Source organism: Eretmochelys imbricata, chromosome 5, assembly GCF_965152235.1.
Source record: "Eretmochelys imbricata isolate rEreImb1 chromosome 5, rEreImb1.hap1, whole genome shotgun sequence".
Lineage (NCBI taxonomy): Eukaryota > Metazoa > Chordata > Testudines > Cheloniidae > Eretmochelys > Eretmochelys imbricata.
The window spans coordinates 49,774,916-49,793,898 of record NC_135576.1 but is presented as its reverse complement, the minus strand read 5'-3'; the positions used below and the strand labels follow the sequence as shown (position 1 = coordinate 49,793,898).

The following is an 18,983-nucleotide window of genomic DNA, read 5'->3' as shown; positions in this document are numbered from 1 at the left end:
GTTATAGTTGTTGTTTAGGAGGTAGTCCCAGCTGGGACTTGCGTCAGACAAAACATGCCCTGTTCCCCTGGCTTTGAGCCATGTTCATTGTGCAGCTGGCCAGTGCCCATTAGTGACCCCCACGAGAGTTGTTTAAAGTGTTTGAGGGAGTCCCACAAAAAAGATAAGTGCAGGATCTGCAAAAACTTTCACCCTTTAACTCAGAGGGAATGAGATACCTGCTTGAGGGCCCTCCTCCTGGAGGCTGTGCTTTGTCCTACCTCAGAGCACTCTTGTTCAGACTCCACGCCCAGCACCTCGGCATCAGCATGTTGTGCACTACCGGCACCAGAATTCTCCGAGCACCGTTCCCCCTCCCCGGTGCCTAAGAAGCAGTTGAAGTTGAGTGGCCCATCAGCATTGGAGAAAAAGGGGGCTTCAGGCAAAGGACCTGTGTGTGGTCGGAGCTGCTTGGGGGTACCACTGCGGTTGGACCTCCTAGTCCAGCCAGGATCCCACCTCTGACTCCTGGGAGTGGCTGGAGGTCTCAGCCCCTAGTACGGTCGGTCATCTGTGCCCAAAACGGGCCTGGTGGCCAAAGAGCAATCAGGCCAATGGGCACCGTAGACACAAAGCCAGGTGATGGAGCAGACCAAGGCCCCGGTATCTACGGGCAAGCTGGTTATGGGATCGCCCCCTAAAGCAGCAAAGCGTCCCTGATCTCCGGACCGCAGGCCTTGGATCCTGGCACCTCAGCCTCTGTCCCCGATTAGAAGACAGGTTCCTGATGCTAAGCTCTCTGCCTGTGAGGCACAGGACACCTGAGTCGCTATTCTGATCTACGTACCCATGGTACTGTTGGGTCTCCTGCCAGAGTTCGCCATGGTGCAGATCACCATTGCTTAGGCGGTCTCCCAGATGTCGATTACCCCCAGTGCGGGATTGTTTCAGGTTGTGGCACTGGTCTCCAGCTCCCCAGTACTGCTCTTCGGGCAGGCACCAGTCTTTTTCCCTCTCCTTACTGGTTGCTGGCGAGGGTTAGTCGGCAGATTCAGGCATCTACAGCTCTGCCCTGGTCACCAGAAGGGCAATGGTCCAAGCCTGAAGGGGAGTTGAACCCCTCGTCTTTAAAAGGTGAATCGCCACCAGTACATGAGACCGGTGTGGCTCCTGCAGCAGCAGGGTGGAGGCAGTGGCAATGGCTTGCTCAGTGGCATTACTGGAACCTGTGGGGTGTACCTGTTATGTCGGTTCCATAGTCCCACCGTTCCTCCCAGGGTGTATCCGACAAGCTGCCCCTGGCTCAGCTGGCACCCGAGTCACAGCACGGTGCCAAATCCAACTTGGGGGCAACACAGTGGCCCCGACGCCCAAGGAGCTATCTGCAGACGAGTAAGGATAAGCAGACCCTCCCCCAACTGTGCAGTCATCTTTGTAGTCTCCGGACGAAGTGGTGGCGGGCCCCTCACAAACAAACAGCTCCTCCTCAGATGTCTTCAAAGAGCACAGGCCTTGCTGGTGGCTGCCAACCTGAATTTGGAGGTTGAGGAGCTAGCGGAGGAGTCTGACTTCTTTAATGTTATACCCTCCTCCACCCCGGCCCGTGTTGCAATGCCCATCCACCTAGGGGCCCTTAAAATTGCCAAGTCTGTGTGGCAGACCCCCTCTTCAGTTCCCCCTATGTTCCCCTAAAGGGGTCTTAGTACCTGTACACCCATCCTCTAGCAGGATCCCCGGTCATGTCTGCCGTCAATGAAAGGGGCAGGCAAGTGGCGTGCCAAAAAATAAAGATGCAAAGAGGCTGGACTTGTTTGTCAGAAAAATGTATTCGACAGCCAGCCTGTAATTTCAGGTGTCTTACCCATGAGTCCCTGCTAGGCAAGTACAACTTCAGCCTGTGGGACTCCATCAGCAAGGAGGGCCTCCCATAGGACTGAGCCCAGGACTTAGCCACCTTGGTGGATGAAAGCAAAGAAGTGGCGAGAGCTGCCCTCCAGATGGCGTGGGGCTCTACAGACTTGGCAGCCAGGATAGTCACCTCTGTGGGAGTCATGAGACACAGGTCCTGGTTACGGTACTCTCCGTTGTCCCAGGAGATGCAGACTACCCTTCTGTTTGAGGGAGCTAGGTTCTTTTCGGAGCTGACTGTTGCATGGCTCCACACCCTTAAAGATTTCCGTACCACCCTCCATTCCTTGGGCCTTCACGCTCTTCAGCAGGCTAGAAAGCCTTTCTGTCCGCCTCCGTCGAGTCCTGGGGTGTCCCCTGGTCCAGCTCCTACAGAAAGAAGGACAGAGACAAAGGATTTTAACTGCATCACCCTTCATCTTCCTTTTCCTTTGCCCAGCCTGGTTCTTCCAGAGGCCAGGGAAGCCAGAAACAGGCATTTTGAGGATGCGCCTGTGGACCGTGCCCCAGTCACTTCACAGGATCCACCCCCCTGCTCTTTCTCAACCGCCTGCGCCCCTTATAGTTGGTCTAGTCAATGCTGACCTCGGACCGTTGGATGCTCCTCATAATATCTTTGGGCTACACCCTGCAGTTCGAGGCTGGCCCTCCCTCCCCGTCCCTCTTCAGGGAACTTTCTCATGAGCAACTCCTCGTTCAGAAAGTCGAGAGCCTTTGGTCTCTTGTCAGCCCCGAGAGTGTTTACAGAGTGCATAGCACCATTGGCTGCTTACCTGAGGGGTGCAAATTTATCCGTACCTTGACCACTGGCTAATAAAGGGCCAGTCCCAGGATCAGGTGCGGCAGCATCTTGATCTGGTTTGCGCCAACTGTCGCGAGCTGGGGCTGTTGATAAATGAGAAGATATCGATTTGAATGCCTGTACAACACTGAGTTAATTGGAGCAGTCCTTGCTTCTACTTCAGGCCAGAGCCTTCCTCCCTGAAGCTCTGTTCCAAGCCATGGCGTAACTGATGTCATGCATGCAAGCCCACTCTCTCACCACCGCACTCACATGCCTATGATAGTTGGGCCACATGATGGCCTGCACTTATGTGGTCTGGCATGTGCGGCTCTGCTTCAGGCCCCCTATGGGCTTGGCTGGCATTGATCTATGTCCCCAGCAGACACAGCATGGACTCTGATCAGGGTCGTGGACCATGTACTGTCGTCACTCACATGGTGGCGGACTCCTGCATCGGTGTAGGAGGGGGTTCCCTTTCGTGGCTCCATCCCTGTCAGTGACCCTAGGACCTACAGTGAGGAGCCCAACTGGGCGAGCTCAGTACGCAAGGTGGTTGGTCGAGTTACAATTGCTCCCTTCATATCAACATCAGGGAGCTCTGAGTGGTTTGCCTGGCCTGCGAAGCCTTCCTACCTCACATAAAAAGCAAGGTGGTCCAGGTTCTGACCGGCAGTACTGCGGCTATGTTCTATAGCAACAAACAAGGCAGGACCAGGTTGTCTGCCCTTTGCCAGGAAGCCCTCAGGCTCTGGAACTTCTGTATACAACACGTCATCCATCTCGTAGCCGCACCTTCCCGGCGCCAGGAATGTTTTGACACATCGCCTTATGAGGATCTTCTCGTCTCGCCACAAATGGTCCCTCCATCTGGAAGTGGCTAGCTTCATCTTCCGGAGGTGGGGAACTTCCCAGGTGGACCTGTTCGCGTCCAGCACATGTTCTGCTTGTTCTGGGGGATCGACAGAGGCTCCCTGTCAGATGCTTTTCTGCTCCCACGGTCAGGGGCTCTGTTATACGCCTTCTCTCTGGTGTCTCTGATTCACAGAGTCCTCATGAAAATCAAGCAGGACAGGGCAAAGGTGATCCTTGGCAGGAGTACTCGGCCGCTGTCCAGCAGGTCCTGTTGAGCAGCAGAAAGCCCTCCACCAGAGTTACCTACTTGACCCAAAGGAAGCAGTTTGCTTATTGGACCTCGAATAAAGGTATTTGGCCTAAGCAGGTGTCGTTGAAGTTGATTCTGGCGTACCTCCAGCTCGAAGGCCTGTCCCTTTTGTTTATCAAGGTCCACTTGGCTGTTATTTCAGCCTTCTGTCTGTTGCTTGAGGGTAGGTCGGTTTTTGCCCAGGACGTGACTTGTAGGTTCCTCAAGGGCCTCGAGTGCCTCTACCCCCATGTCAGGGACCCCGTTCCATCATGGGACCCGAATCTTGTGCTGTCATGGCTCAGTGGACCCCCCTTAGAGCCTCTGGCTTCCTGCTCTCTCCTTCGCCTGTCCTGAAAGGTCGCGTTACTAGTTGTGATAACATCTGCCCGCCAGGTGTCCAAGATTAGGGCGCTTACCTCAGAACTGCCCCATATGGCCTTCTACAAGGACAAGGTCCAGCTGCGGCCACACCTGGCTTTCCTGCCCAAGGTGGTCTCGCAGTTTCCTATGGGCTGGGACATTTACTTACCTATCTTTTTTTTCTAAAGCTGCATAAGTCGGAGGAGGAGAGTAGATTGCACTCCCTAGATGTCAGGAGGGCACTAGGCTTCTGCATTGAAAGGACCAAGCCATCCCACAAGTCGACGCAATTATTCGTCATAGTGGCTGACAGGATGAAAGGCTATCCAGTGTCCACTCAAAGAATTTCTTCTTGGATCACTGCCTGTATTCACTGCGATCAGGCCAGAGTTCCACCTCTGGTGATCGTAACTGCCCATTCAGCCAGGGTGCAAGTCTCTTCTGCAGCTTTCCTAGTCCAAGTGCCTCTCCAGAACATCTGTAGGGGGCTGCCTGGTTGTCCGTCAACATGTTCACATCCCGTTTACACACTTACCCAGCAGGCCCCGGACGATGCTGGCTTTGGTAGAGCAGTACTGCAAGCCGCTAGACTGAACTTTGAGCCCACCTCTGAAGATACTGCTTTTGAGTCACTTAGAATGGAATCGACATGAGGAAGCACTTGAAGAAAAAACGAGTAACTTTTTTTTTTAACTGTTGTTTCTCGAGATGTGTTGCTCATGTCCATTCTATTGCCCACCCTTCTATCCCTCTGTTGGACGAGCTGGCAAGAAGGAACTGAGAGAGTGTAGGGTTGGCAGTGCCTAATATACCAACGCATAAGCATGGCATTCAAGAGGGTGCTACAGCTGACCCTATGGATACTGATAAGCAACACATCTCGAAGAACAACACTTACAAAAGGTAGGCAACAGGTTTTTTTTCGAATCACATTCAACATTTAGCTTGGCCTGAAATTTAATATCTTTAGTTTTTGGACAGTTGACCACTCTTTTTTTATATTTAAACTCAAAGAAAATTTGAAAACTTTATTTACAAAACCACTGGGGGAGATGAGATACTGGTGCCCTAATACCCTATAGTGCTGTGGTTGGAGGATTTGCCTGGGATGTAGGAGATCCAGATTCAGGTCCCTATTCTGCCTGATTTGGAGCAGGGATTTGAACTTAGTAGAGGGGTGATACTAATTACTGGGACACAGGGTGATTGGGGTGGGACTCTCTCTTTCTCCTGTTGAAGCTGTTCTGTTTTTGTTTAAATAATTTAAATATTAATTGGGCCACAGGGAGTGAGAGTGACTCTATCGTCCAGTGGTTAGGGAACTCCCTCTCCACCTTTCATTTATTTATTCTAGATAAAACTATTCGAGGAATTCATGTCAAATTCACAAATAGGTTTTGGTCAACTCTGAACTGCAGTTTTGGTAAATAAACTATTTGTCCAAAAATTTTCATCAAGCTCTACTCAGTTGTATTGCTTAACGGCAACCTTTTTTAATGGATATGTCTTGTTTTGTTGAGTCTCCTGCATAAATGCCTACTGCTCATTCATCATCATTCCTGTATTGTCTGACTGATCTTGTCTGTCTCTCCCTACCTCTGTTCACCTACTCTTTCTCCCCTCTTTTTCCCAGAGCTCCCAAGAGAGGAAAAGCAGGTCCTAACTGTGTAGTGCACCTGTGGACTAAGAAATATGGTACTAGTTGGTTGGGCTGAAAGCAGTTAGGCAGCTTTGCTCCCTGCGGCTACTCCTCAGAAATTGAAAGGGTAGGGACATTGGTAGGAGTGATCTTGATCTCTGTTTTGGATACTTCCAATGGAGAGCAGTGAGGGAGTAGGACAGCCTAACTCTCCTTAACACAGAAAACTGGCAGTATTAATGATTCACCATTAAGGAGTAGCCCCTTAGGGAACTGTAGCCCATATCCTTATAACTGAGGCGCTAATCGTCTGTGTCTTATCAAACAAAAGTAAATTAACACAAACTTGCAAACTAATTTTATTAAGCAGATGTGCTTGTTAAACTACCGTTAGCACACCAAGGCTTTTGAGTATCATGGGAGTAGTGGATGATATTGATGATTTTGGATGAAAATGGATTGACAAATTGCAAAAAGTAATAAATTGTTGTCGTACAGATAGTAAGACGTTCCAGGCCTGATGAGCTTGATTGCATATTGGCAAGATTTAGTCTCCTTTTTTTGGCACCTTTCAGAATGTCTCAGTGAAGAGAGAAATATTAAGCCAGAGTTATTTTAAGCCTTTCTAACAGCAGTATTTTACATTACATATTTTTGTGTTTGTAGGTTGCATGCAGGGTATGATTCCATATCTTCCTGAACTAATCCCTCACCTTATTCAGTGCCTCTCTGATAAAAAGGCTCTTGTGCGCTCCATTACATGCTGGACTCTTAGCCGCTATGCACACTGGGTAGTTAGTCAACCCCCAGATACGTACTTGAAGCCATTAATGACAGAGTTGCTAAAACGTATCCTCGATAGCAACAAGAGAGTACAAGAAGCTGCCTGCAGGTAAGTCAAGAAAGTTATTGTCTATTGTACTTGGTTTGCATAAAATAAGTACTTCAGTAACTTTTTTAAAAAATAAATTAAAAGGCCTAAATACCTTTTTTAAAATATTTTTCTCTGTATAGTGAACTTTACCCCAAATGTGGTAGGGTTCGTAAGTCCCTCTTGGTGATTTTAGTTGATTTTGAGCTGTCCAGTTTGATCTTTAAATGTGTTGATTACTGCACTAAAGAACTTCATTACAATAAGGGAAATTTTGTCTGTATGCAGTACCTGATTTTCATTATTAAGTGGTAATTTTGATTTGCCTTAAAAGGGAAGGCTAACTTTGTTACTGATTTGCATTCTTGTATGTGCAAGGTCAGTGGCAATGAAAAAGAAAGACAAATAATGCTATAACAGAATTATGTAAATAGATTAGGTCTGACTCAGGATTTCTGAAATTGTGGGTCACAACTCTTGCAGGGGCCATGAAAGGAGGTCTTGAGAGGCTGTGCAATAATATAACTTTATTTTTAAAAACTCAGCAAACTTAAAATTACTCCTTAAAATGGACAACTCTGCGTAAGCTTTTGTACCCAGGAACCCTACTAACTTTTTCAGTGTAGGCTATTGCTGGATATGATTGTGTGCAGCAGGCTGTGAGAGCCTCTGCTACTAAAACAGTATTAAATCTATAATCTTCCAGTGCTTGGACTTACTATTTTAATTGTATTTGTATTCCCCTGATACCTAAAGGCCCTAGCCAGGATCCAGAGCCCCATTGTGCTAGGTTCTATACAAAATTGAATAGACATCCTTGTGCAAAAGAGCTTACTCTTACAAAATAGATAGATAACAGACACAACATACTACAGCAAAACATTTACAAGTACAAAACTTGTTAAACATTTTTCCTTTTTATTTCATGAAACCTACCCACCTATTTAGCCAATCTGATCTGCTGCTCACATAAAATCCTTTCTCCCTGCCCTCCTACAGGGATAACTTTCCATCCTTTATCGAATGAGCAGGAACTTGCTGATATCAGAATGTCCACTTCACAAGTTATTATGCACGCACGTGTAATCCAAACTGGCAATGACAAAATATACAGTTAATTAGAGCTCTGGTGGCTGTAATCACGGAGAACCATGGGCAGTGGTAAAGGGATAATTGGGAAAGTTGGATTATTTCATGAAATAATGCATGGCAAACTGTCATAGTGATGGCTTGCAAGAAAAAATATAAAGAAGCATGGTTTTACATACATTGAGCCAATACCATGGGTTGTAGTATATTCTGAAGTGTTGGATGCTAAGGGTATGAGCCCTTCAGAGTTTTTGCAGCATTTAGAAATCAAACATCCTTTGAAAAATAATCCCGAGAGTGAGTTTGTGAAAAATGTGAAGCCTTGGGACATCAACCAGGCTTGGTCATTCAGAGTGGTAGTGTCAATAGTGTCTTTCAGGCATCTTATTTGCTATCTTCACAAATTGCACAAAAGTGTAAGATGCAGCATTGCAGAAAATGTTGTTCCCTGTGCAGCAGACAGGATTTCAAGGCCTGGAGCAGTTACCACACTGAAAAGTGCCAATGTTATATAATACTGCCTATTTTCAGATCTGTGTAATTTCTACATAACCCCAAACATAAAACTTGTCTCTTTGCCAGTAAGAAACTTCTTGGGTATCCCCAGCCCAAGGGACTGTTGTACCTGTACAATTCTAACCTGCTGGCTTTTTAATGCCTATTAGGAGGAATACCTGTGGGTACCAAGTAACATAATCACTGCCCATCTACAGTGTGCTACAATTCCATTGTGATGTAGGAAAATGGCCATTCTGTAACTGAGTGTGGTAGAAAAGGGGCATGATCACTTTTTCTAAAGGGATTAACTTTTTAGCATCCAGGACAGACTGTAGTATATTAATTGGTACTTTTTTGACACAATCCAGGCCAATAAAATCTTTCTGCTATCCAATCATACGTGTAAATATACCTGTGGAATGGCATGTTCCATCTTGATTCCCTTGGAGCCTAACTGCATATAGTGTGTCATAAATATAAAGGGAAGGGTAACCACCTTTCTGTATACAGTGCTATAAAATCCCTCCTGGCCAGAGGCAATATCCTGTTACCTGTAAAGGGTTAAGAAGCTCAAGTAACCTGGCTGGCACCTGACCCAAAGGACCAATAAGGGAACAAGATACTTTCATGGGGGGCGGGGGGGGGGGGGAAGGCAGGCTTTTATTTGTGCTCTTTGTTTACGAGTTTGTTCTTTCTTGGGACTGAGAGAGGCCAGACAGAAATCCATCTTCTCCAACCCATTCTAATCCAAGTCTCCAATATTGCAACCAGTATAGGTAAACCAAGCAAGGCGGATTAGTTTATCTTTTGTTTTGTTTTATGTGAATTTTTCCCTGTGTTAAGAGGGAGGTTTATTCCTGTTTTCTGTAACTTTAAGGTTTTGCCCAGAGGGGGATCCTCTGTGTTTTGAATCTGAATACCCTGTAAAGTATTTTCCATCCTGTTTTTACAGAGGTGATTCCTTTACCTTTTCTTTAATTAAAATTCTTCTTTCAAGAACCTGACTGATTTTTTTCATTGTTCTGAAGATCCAAGGGTTTGGGTCTGTGTTGACCTGTACCAATTGGTGAGGATTATTATCAAGCCTTCCCCAGGAAAGGGGGTGTAGGGCTTGGGGGGGATATTTTGGGGAAAGATGTCTCCAAGTGGTCTATTTCCCTATTCTTTGTTTAAAATGCTTGGTGGTAGCAACATACTGTTCAAGGCCAAGGCAAAGTTTGTACCTTGGGGAAGTTTTTAACCTAAGCTGGTAAGAATAAGGGTCTTTCATGTGGGTCCCCACATCTGTACCCTAGAGTTCAGAGTGGGGAAGGAACCCTGACAGCGTGTGTCTGTGTAAAACTGCTCTTTTTCCCAATACTGGGAAAAAATCTGTTCCCTCTACTGGCTCATCATTTGATTTTTTTGCCGCTTCTGCTCTCTACGTCTGTTTTTTATATCCATTTTGTTTTAGATCATGAGCTTTTGAGGGCAGGGACTGCCTCTTCATTAGGTTTAGACATTGTCAGACACAGTGGAGCTGGCCTGCGATAGCACAAATAAATAGGTGCTGTGATAGTACAAATAAATACCCCATTATATAACTGAACTGATGAACAGCTTTTGTCACAGAGTTCCTGCTGCTTCAGTTAACCCATTGTAGCTAAACTTATAATAGTACTTCTGGTTTTCCCCATATGCATGATAGGCTTTAAGAGAATGTCTGTCTGAATTTTATATTCACCAGAAATGTTAGAATTTGGTCCTTTTTAAACTTTTAGTTGAAAGATTTGGTTGCCTGGATATCAGTGCCATTGTAGAAACACATTTTGGATTAATTTTAAAGGGGCAAACCGTTTATCTAAGGATATATCTTCACTGTGAGCGGGGGTAGCTCAAGGAGACATACTTGCTCTAGCTATCATTGAGCTAGTGTGCTAAAAATAAAGTGTAGCAGAGCAGGGGCTAGCTGCCCCAAGTGTGCGCCCATCACAGATGCTAGGCACATGGGTTGGTTAGCCCTTCCAGATGCTTTCACTGCTGTGGCTACATTCTATTTTTTGCACACCTAGCCCTCCATTGAGCTAGCAAGAGTAGATCTTCTTGAACTGGAAATCACATCTAAATGGAAATGTCACCTTCTTAATTATACTGATTTAACAATCTGACTTGTTGTTTTGCTCCTTAGTGCCTTTGCTACTCTAGAAGAGGAGGCTTGTACAGAGCTTGTTCCTTACCTTGCATATATACTTGACACTCTGGTCTTCGCGTTTAGTAAATACCAGCATAAGAATCTTCTCATCCTTTACGATGCCATAGGAACTTTAGCAGATTCTGTAGGACATCATCTAAACAAACCAGTAAGTATCATTTGTATTATGTATAAATCATTTTCATAGTGAAACAGTAACATCATGACTGTCCTACTGCAGTAAAGTGTATAAGATTTTAAATGAAAACTTTATTAAAATCTATATAATAAAAAAAACACTGACCTTTCTTTTACACTGCCGCAAGGATGCACTTGGATTACTAAGTGTACTAATATTTTCTGTTTTAAATATAGGGGGAATCATACCTATAGAATCTTTTAAAAAAGAACACGTTTAAATGCAGTCAGTGTATAGGGCAGCGGTTTCCAAACTGGGATTCGCAGAACGTTACGGGGGTTCGCCAGAAAAATTTCACTAATGGTGGTGAGAGGACCCCGGGCATTGGAGGCAGCAGGTGGGACCTGGTTACAGGGCAGGCAGCGCGAGCCCCAGCAAGAGCGGGACAGGGCAGTTGGGGCTGGCAGGCCGAACCCTGCCCTCATCAGCGGGGGAACCGGCCGCCTGAACCCCGGTGGTCTGCATGGGGCTGGCAGCCCGAGCCCCAGGAAGAGCGGGCCTGGGCAGTTGGGGCTGGCAGCCCGAGCCCCGGCGGTCAGTGGGACCTGCAGCCCAAGCTCAGTTGACTGGGGCGGTTGGTGGGATCCAGCAGCAGGAGCCCCATGGAGTGCGGAAGAGATTTAAACTTAAACCCCTGGAAATAGTCATTTTTAGGACAGGGTTCATGAGGATTTCACAATTTAGTGAAAGGGGTTTGCAGGTGGTTAAATTTTGGGAACCACTGGTATAGGGTTAGTGAAATGTTAACGTTTGTGATATTGAATTTCTTTAAATCTAACTCCCGTTGTAGTAGGTGGGGACCTTAATGAGAACCTTAAAATATTAAACCATACTCAGCATTGTGCTTAGCCTGCATTTTTGAAAATGTCATTCAATACCATGCTGAAACCTAAGGCTGCTTGACCTACAGACGCTCATGTATTGGGACTGTAGAACCCTGCTTAGCAAGTTCTGCTGCAGAATATTTTTCCTAAGCTAAAATTTTTGTAATGAGTGCTTAAGACAAGTCTTTCTCTCAGCTCCTTTCAAAAACCATTAGCTATGTACAGGCTGTGAAAGTAAATGTTTCAAAAGGCAGGAGATTCTTAAACTTTCTGTCATCAGCCAATTATCTGTTTAGTCATATTTTCTGTGTGGGGGAGAACTGGATGACTGGACATGGGGGTTTCTCATTGTATTCCTCTTCCCAGCCCCCCGCCCGACCCCTTCAATGTTGGTAGCGTTTTTCACCTGGCTTCAGTGTTAAGGGTGTATAGCAGGGGTTCTCAGACTTTTGTACTGGTGACCCCTTTCACATACCAAGCCTCTGAGTGCAACCCCACCCCCTTATGGAAAGTGTTAAAGGTTGCTGCTGCTGTTCCTATAGCTGTAGTATAGAGAAAGATTAGGTGCTTCTGTTTACACTTTCTCACATAACATGGATGTTCCCTTGTCCTTGTATCTGGCTAGCCCTCATCAAATTAGTGGTAAACTTGTGCGCTGAACAGTATGAGTTTATAGAAATGTCTGTTTAGTCCTGTTCTTGAACTCTTCTGTGGAACTCGATATCTTTGTGGCAATATGTTCCATGGGTTGGTTGTACATTTTGTGTGTGTGTGAGTGAGAGAGAGAGAGAGAGAGAGAGAGGGAGTATAACAGTAAAAATATTTTTACTGCCTTTTTAGTTTCCTTGCCATTATGGGGATCTACACCTTCTTTTGAGTCATCTGATACTGGCCACTGTTAGCAACAGGATACTGGAGTGGATGGACCCCTTAGAGGCTTCAGCTCATGATGAATGCTGCCCATCACTTGTCTGTCCTGTATTATAGGACAAGACTGTTATTATCTCAGTACAGTCTGAATATTAGTACAGCTAATCTTGGAGCTCCCCATTATTTCAGCAACTATGAGCACTTCAAACTTATTCCAGTTGAGACTTCTTTGCCTCTGTCTTACAACAGATCTAGTCACATGTTCATCTCAGATTCCTGCAACTTGCCATTGGTCCTCAGTATGCTGTGGCCCTTTAGTGTAGTGTCAGACCTGAAAGGTTCTCTCTGGTTCCAGAAACTTGACTCTTTCTTACAGTATCTTTTTTGACTGGGCTGTATTATCAATCAGAAAAGCAATTTCATTCTAGCTCAGTGAATGATTTATCTGGGAGCACTCTGGGGGACTGTCTCGATGGTAGTTCCTATTTTCCGAGAGAGAGAGAGAGAGAGACTGATCTAGCAAGGTATCAGAAGTGGATCCCAAGAGCCAGATGTGCTCCAGCTTCTTGGAATCTTGATCTTGTTAGAATACTTAAGTTAGGACCTGTGGGATGACTGAAAACGGAGGGGAAAGCAAAGACAAATGAAGGTATGCTGATCCTACTTAGTGTCTCCCAACTGGCTTCACACATTGTAGAAATGCTAATTCAGAGTGCCATCAACCAGACTCTTTATTCCCCTGCATCACCTTCCATACCTGTTGTCTCAGGTGGAAGTAATCATGCTGTTGCAAATGCTGTATCTTATATCCTAGTTTGTGAGAAGTGGCTCTTGAAACAGCTGGGCTGACTCTCCTGGTGATGGATGCTGCTGAGGTCAAGAGAGCTGTTTGCCACCTGGGTTGTTTACTTCATCTTTGATCACTGTTTGGGCTGGTGGTTGGCCAATGTATGCTCTTTCTCAGGTCTTCGAGTTTCTTAAACCAGTGTTAGGTAAGGATGTCTCAACTTTCTGAGAAGATAAGATTCAGCAGTAGGAGCTATAAAGACAGGGCTAGTCAATAGGCGGACTGTGGGCCAAATCCGGACTGTCAGATGCTTTTGAATGGACCCGGAAATCTTTTTATTATTATTGTTTGTTTTTCTGTGGAGTCTAGACCTTGACCAAGAAATTTGGATCTTGACAAAAATTGACTACATCTGTATTAGGGAATACCTCTTGCCTCTTAGTGTCAAGGGAACAGAATTCAATGAAACTTAAATATGCTGTCCTTAGGAACTAAATGCAAAGCTTATTAGGCCATCCACTTCCCCCCTCAAGTCCTTAGTATCTGCATCCTTGTGAATGGCAATATAATTGTCCTTTCTGGTGAGTAATACCTCTCTGCTGAGAGTGGGTGAGCCAATGGTCCTCCCTTGTTGCTGCCCCTTCTTGTCTTTCCCCATACCGTCTTCTGGTTCCCAGCATCGTCTCCAAAATTAGTGTCCTGATTTGCTGTGGAGCAAAGAATTTCCCTTCCTATTGTCCTCTGCCAGCCTTATTTAAGGGATATGATTTGGCATTCCTTAGGTGGAGTCCTGAACTTCTCTTGTGTCGTAGAGTGTAGGATCTGACACCCTGTTTGTCCTATAATATGGGCCCAGGAAAGGATGGAAAACAGACAGCTGCATCATTAATAGGAGGATTCAGAGAGAATATGCCTCAGCGAAGAACTGTGAAGCAGCCTCTTGATATACCTTGGCACAGATGAGCTTCCCTCAGGGCACCTTTTTAGGCATAGGTTTCTGAGCGTTATAGTCCAAGGATATGCTGTTAGTTACCATGCCATCATTGATATTGTTATTGCTGGGCAATGCATTTTTAGAGTAGCTGAGTGAGATTCTGGCCACACTGAAGTCCGTGGTAAAACTCTGTTGATTTCAGTAGGGTCAGGATTTCACCCTATATTTTTCAAGTCCAGAAAGTCAGATTAAGTAAAACTTTTTATACTGGGTGCATTGTGACGTTACGATAGAAACATATTTCCTGTGTATAAACTGTACACTTTTAATTATGATCACATAGCTGGTTTTGGTCACACACGTAGTGGTGTGTGTATGTGGTGTGGAAATAATCTTTTGTGGAAGTCTCTATACGGATTAAACTAGAACATGGGAGAACTGAATCTCACAGAATAAATGGATATTACTGAAACTGTCTCTAGTGAGCAAAGTTGTCAGTGATGGTGTATCTATTGGCACCTAATATATAGTGGTAAAAAAACAAGCTTTGTTAATACATTGGTGTTTCCTAAAATCTAATTTGAGAAATATCAAACTGTGAACTCATTATGAAACTTTATTAATAGTCATGCAGGAGATACAGTTGTTTACAATTATCACAATTGAAACTATTGTAGTAATTTCACCATTGATATGTAATAAGGACCTTTTTTGTAAAAGAGAAAATGTGAGATGGGACGTAATCATGGGTTTCAGACTTCTGAGGTAGAAAACTTTTGGAATTCAGTATTTCAGCAATTAATCAACAATATTTTTCCTCACTATAAATAGGAATATATTCAGATGCTAATGCCTCCACTAATCCAGAAATGGAACATGTTGAAGGATGAGGATAAAGATCTCTTCCCTTTGTTAGAGGTAAATGTTATGAAGTATTTTGGTGTGAAATTGGATAACCTATACAGTCTCTCTTCTACTAAGTTGATTTTTGTGTTATAAATATGTTTAATATAAAGCAGTCTGGATTTTATTGTGCTGAATCTTTTAAGGATCTGAATTATAATTGTGCATAAATTAGTGTAGCTCTTACAAGAATGATCCTTTCCTCTGAAAAGACTTCAGGTTGGTGGTGAGACTGTAGAGATTAGGCATAGAGGTAAAAATGTTAATTATGGAAAAAGCCATTTCTGCATACCTCATTCATTTTGGCTGGAAAGAGATAATCTTCCCTTTTCTGTGATTAAAGATATAGCCATTTGGGAATATCTCCTCCTGGAGCAAAGATTTTAGATTAGTTTTGCTGGAGTCCTTGTGTGCTTCTCCTACAGCGTTTTTTTACTGCCCATCTTTTATTCCTACAACTTTGCTCCCATAGAACAACTTGGAGGCGCTCCCAGTTGGACACTGTCAGCCATCTCCTGTAAACTGAACATTCCCCTTCAAAATCTGTGGCATGAAAATTATTAGCCCAGTCCTAAACCCAGGTTTTCCATAACGGTAGCATGTTATAGTATTCTATGAAAAAGTGTCTGCCAAAATGGTTAAATTTTTCTCTTCTCTGTATTTAAGTAGGGCCTTGTGAAACAAAGTGTACATTTTCATTATCACTTGTACATTGCTTTTGTGTTCCAGTGCCTGTCTTCGGTTGCCACTGCCTTGCAATCTGGCTTCCTTCCATACTGTGAACCCGTGTATCAGCGTTGTGTAAACCTGGTACAGAAGACTCTTGCACAAGCCATGGTATTTTTCTATTATTCCCAGGATTTGTAAATGCATTGGGTATGCAACTGCGTGTGTATTACACTGGGATTTATAACATATCCATCAAACAACATCTGAGTGAAGTGACAAAACATAAACCAATTCCTGATTTGCATGCATAGCATAGAGAGAACTCAATCGGTTTTATATTGAAGGTGGGTGTCTTAACTAGTGTTTTATTACAGTTGCACAATGCTCAGCCAGACCAATACGAGGCACCAGATAAGGACTTCATGATTGTGGCTCTTGATTTACTCAGTGGCTTAGCTGAAGGACTTGGAGGCAACATTGAACAGCTAGTGGCTCGCAGTAATATCTTAACACTAATGTACCAGTGCATGCAGGTGAGAAGAATTTTTTTTGTAAATCCTGGGATTTATTTTTAAATAAGCCTAGTTCTAATCAACTTCTTTCTTCTACCTTTTGTGGGATTTTTTTTGGTTTTTAGGATAAAATGCCTGAGGTACGACAGAGTTCTTTTGCCTTGTTAGGTGACCTGACAAAGGCATGCTTTCAGCATGTTAAACCTTGCATAGGTATGTTTCTTTTTTTTATATATATATTATGTTGTTAGCTTATATCTAGGACTGTCAAGCGATTAAACAATAATAGAATACCATTTATTTAAATATTTTTGGGTGTTTTCTACATTTTCAAATATATTTATTTCAGTTACAACTCAGAATACAAAGTGTACTGTACTCACTTTATATTTATTTTTTATTACAAATAATTGCACTGTAAAAAACAAAAGAAATAGTATTTTTCAGTTCACCTAATAGAAGTATTGTCATGCAATCTTGTTATCATGAAGGGTGAACTTACAAACGTAGAATTGTTTAAAAAAAAAAAAAGCATTAAAAATAAAACAGTGTAAAACTTTAGAGCCTACAAGTCCACTCAGTCCTACTTCAGCCAATTGCTCAGACAAACCAAGTTTGTTACATTTGCAGGAGATAATGCTTCCCAGTTCTTGTTTACAGTGTCACCTGAAAGTGAGAACAGGTGTTCGCATGGCACTGTTGTAGCCGGCATCGCAAGATATTTACGTGCCACATGCGCTAAAGATTCATATGTCCCTTCATGCTTCAGCCAGCATTCCAGAGGACGTGTCCATGCTTATGACAGGTTCTGCTTGATAACCATCCAAAGCAGAGCGGACTGACGCATGTTCATTTTCATCACCTGAGTCAGATGCCACCAGCAGAAGGTTGATTTTCTTTTTTGGTGGTTCGGGTTCTATAGTTTCTGCATGGGAGTGTTGCTTTTTTAAGACTTCTGAAAGCATGCTCCATGCCTTGTCCCTCTCAGATTTTGGAAGGCACTTCAGATTCCTAAACCTTGGGTCAAGTGCTGTAGCTATTTTTAGAAATCTCACATTGGTACCTTCTTTGTGTTTTGTCATATCTGCAGTAAAAGTGTTCTTAAAACGAACATGTGCTGGGTCATCATCCAAGACTGTTATAACATGAAATATATGGCAGAACGTGGGTAAAACAGAACAGGAGACGTACAATTTCCCCCCTCACCTCCCCCCCCCCCCCCAAAAGGAGTTCTGTCACAAATTTAGTTAATGCATCTTTTTTTAACAAGCGTCAGAGTGGAAGCATGTCCTCTGGAATGGTGGCTGAAGCATGAAGGGGCATATGGGTTTAGCATATCTGGCACATAAATACCTTGCAATGCCAGCTACAAAAGTGCCGTGCAAACGCCTGTTCTCACTTTCAGGTGACATTGTAAATAAGCAGGCAATGTAAATGTAAACAACTTGTTTGTCTTTGCGATTGGCTAAACAAGAAGTAGGGCTGAATGGACTTGTAGGCTCTAAAGTTTTGCATTGTTTTGTTTCTGAGTGCAGTTATATAACAAAAAAATTTACATTTGTAAGTTATACTCACAAATTGAAGAATTGAATTGGAAAAATACTATTTCTTATCATTTTTACAGTGTAAGTATTTGTAATAAAAATAAATATAAAGTGAGCACGCTTTTTATTCTGTTGTAATATAAATCAATATATTTGAAAATGTAGAAAAACATCCAAACATTTAATAAATTTCAGTTGGTATTTTATTTAACAGTTTGATTAATCGACAGCCTTACTTATTTCACATGTTGATAGGTGAAGAAAAAATTGGTGGTATCTTCACCATGGACCGGATTGATTCTCCTGGTGGTGGAAGGTCTGCGTGTTGTGGGGAAATGGGCAGTATCAGTTTCCAAACAGCTATCTCATAGTCGGTTCCTCTCACTAGGAAGTGTGTGCTGTTAAGGCTAGGAGTAGATGTCCTAGTTCAAAGTATCACATAGGTAGCAGTTGCTTCAAAGGCTCCTATGGAGGCCTGATAGCAGACTTGAAAGCTGCCATCCCACAGCAGAAACCTTGATGAGGAAGAGATGTGGCAGTACCAACCATCCTTTGAGTCAGAGGTAGTCAATAGGCAGACCGTGGGCCAAATCCTAATTGCCAGTCACTTTTGAACAGACCCCAAAATCTTTTTTTTTTTTAACTTAACATTTTTTATTATTATTTTCTCTGGAGTCTGTACCTGGACAAAAAATAATGGACTATCCCTGCTTCTGAGTAAATTAAGCCCACTGGGCCAGGCTGGTGCAAAGTTCCGTTTTCATCACCCTGAACCAGCAACAATGTGTGGACATAATCTATTTAGATCACACTTTATAAAGACACACTGCATTTTGCTTTTTTCTTTAAATTTAAACTGTTCAAGAGTGAGTTTCCCCAGACTGATTTTATACCATGGTCATCTTTGATCTGGTGTATTCAGACTGTTTTGTAACTAACGTAGCTACTTTCTGCTGAAAATGGAAAAGCTGATAAAATGTTACCCCTGATTTACAACCTATACTGCTTGTTTTAGGAGTATGTTGTTTCCATTGCAAACATCTGTACATAATAATTGAAAATGTGAAAAGCTTAGCCAAGAGCTTATTGTCTTTATTTCAGCAGAAGGGTTATAGTATCCATTGTAGGTTTTTATAGCACTTACTGATCCCTTTGGCAGAGGCATATGCCAGAGAGGCCTGTAACTTTCCTCCGAACAATTACTGGACTGACTTGGGGTTTCTAAAATTTGAATTCATTCTTGTCAGATGTTTTATCAGCTCAATGACGTGTGCCTTCATGACACGCTTATTTGAGGAA

The 18,983-nt window shown here is 43.6% G+C and overlaps 1 protein-coding gene across 4 annotated transcripts in view; it reads left to right on the top strand.

Annotated features, from left to right (window-relative positions):
• Nucleotides 1-18,983, top strand: part of TNPO1 (transportin 1) — a 129,810-nt gene that overhangs the window by 79,075 nt on the left and 31,752 nt on the right. For 3 of the 4 annotated variants that reach the window (XR_013346143.1, XM_077817081.1, XM_077817082.1), the window contains 6 exons: nucleotides 6,481-6,706; nucleotides 10,440-10,611; nucleotides 14,888-14,974; nucleotides 15,689-15,796; nucleotides 16,003-16,161; nucleotides 16,266-16,353. Coding sequence is in view for 3 of the 4 variants with exons in the window: in XM_077817081.1 (XP_077673207.1) it covers nucleotides 6,481-6,706; nucleotides 10,440-10,611; nucleotides 14,888-14,974; nucleotides 15,689-15,796; nucleotides 16,003-16,161; nucleotides 16,266-16,353 (840 nt within the window). In the remaining variant the exon portion in view is untranslated. Of the gene's footprint in view, nucleotides 1-6,480; nucleotides 6,707-10,439; nucleotides 10,612-14,887; nucleotides 14,975-15,688; nucleotides 15,797-16,002; nucleotides 16,162-16,265; nucleotides 16,354-17,939; nucleotides 18,071-18,983 lie in introns of those variants that run through there. The other variant, XM_077817083.1, reaches the window with a different exon arrangement.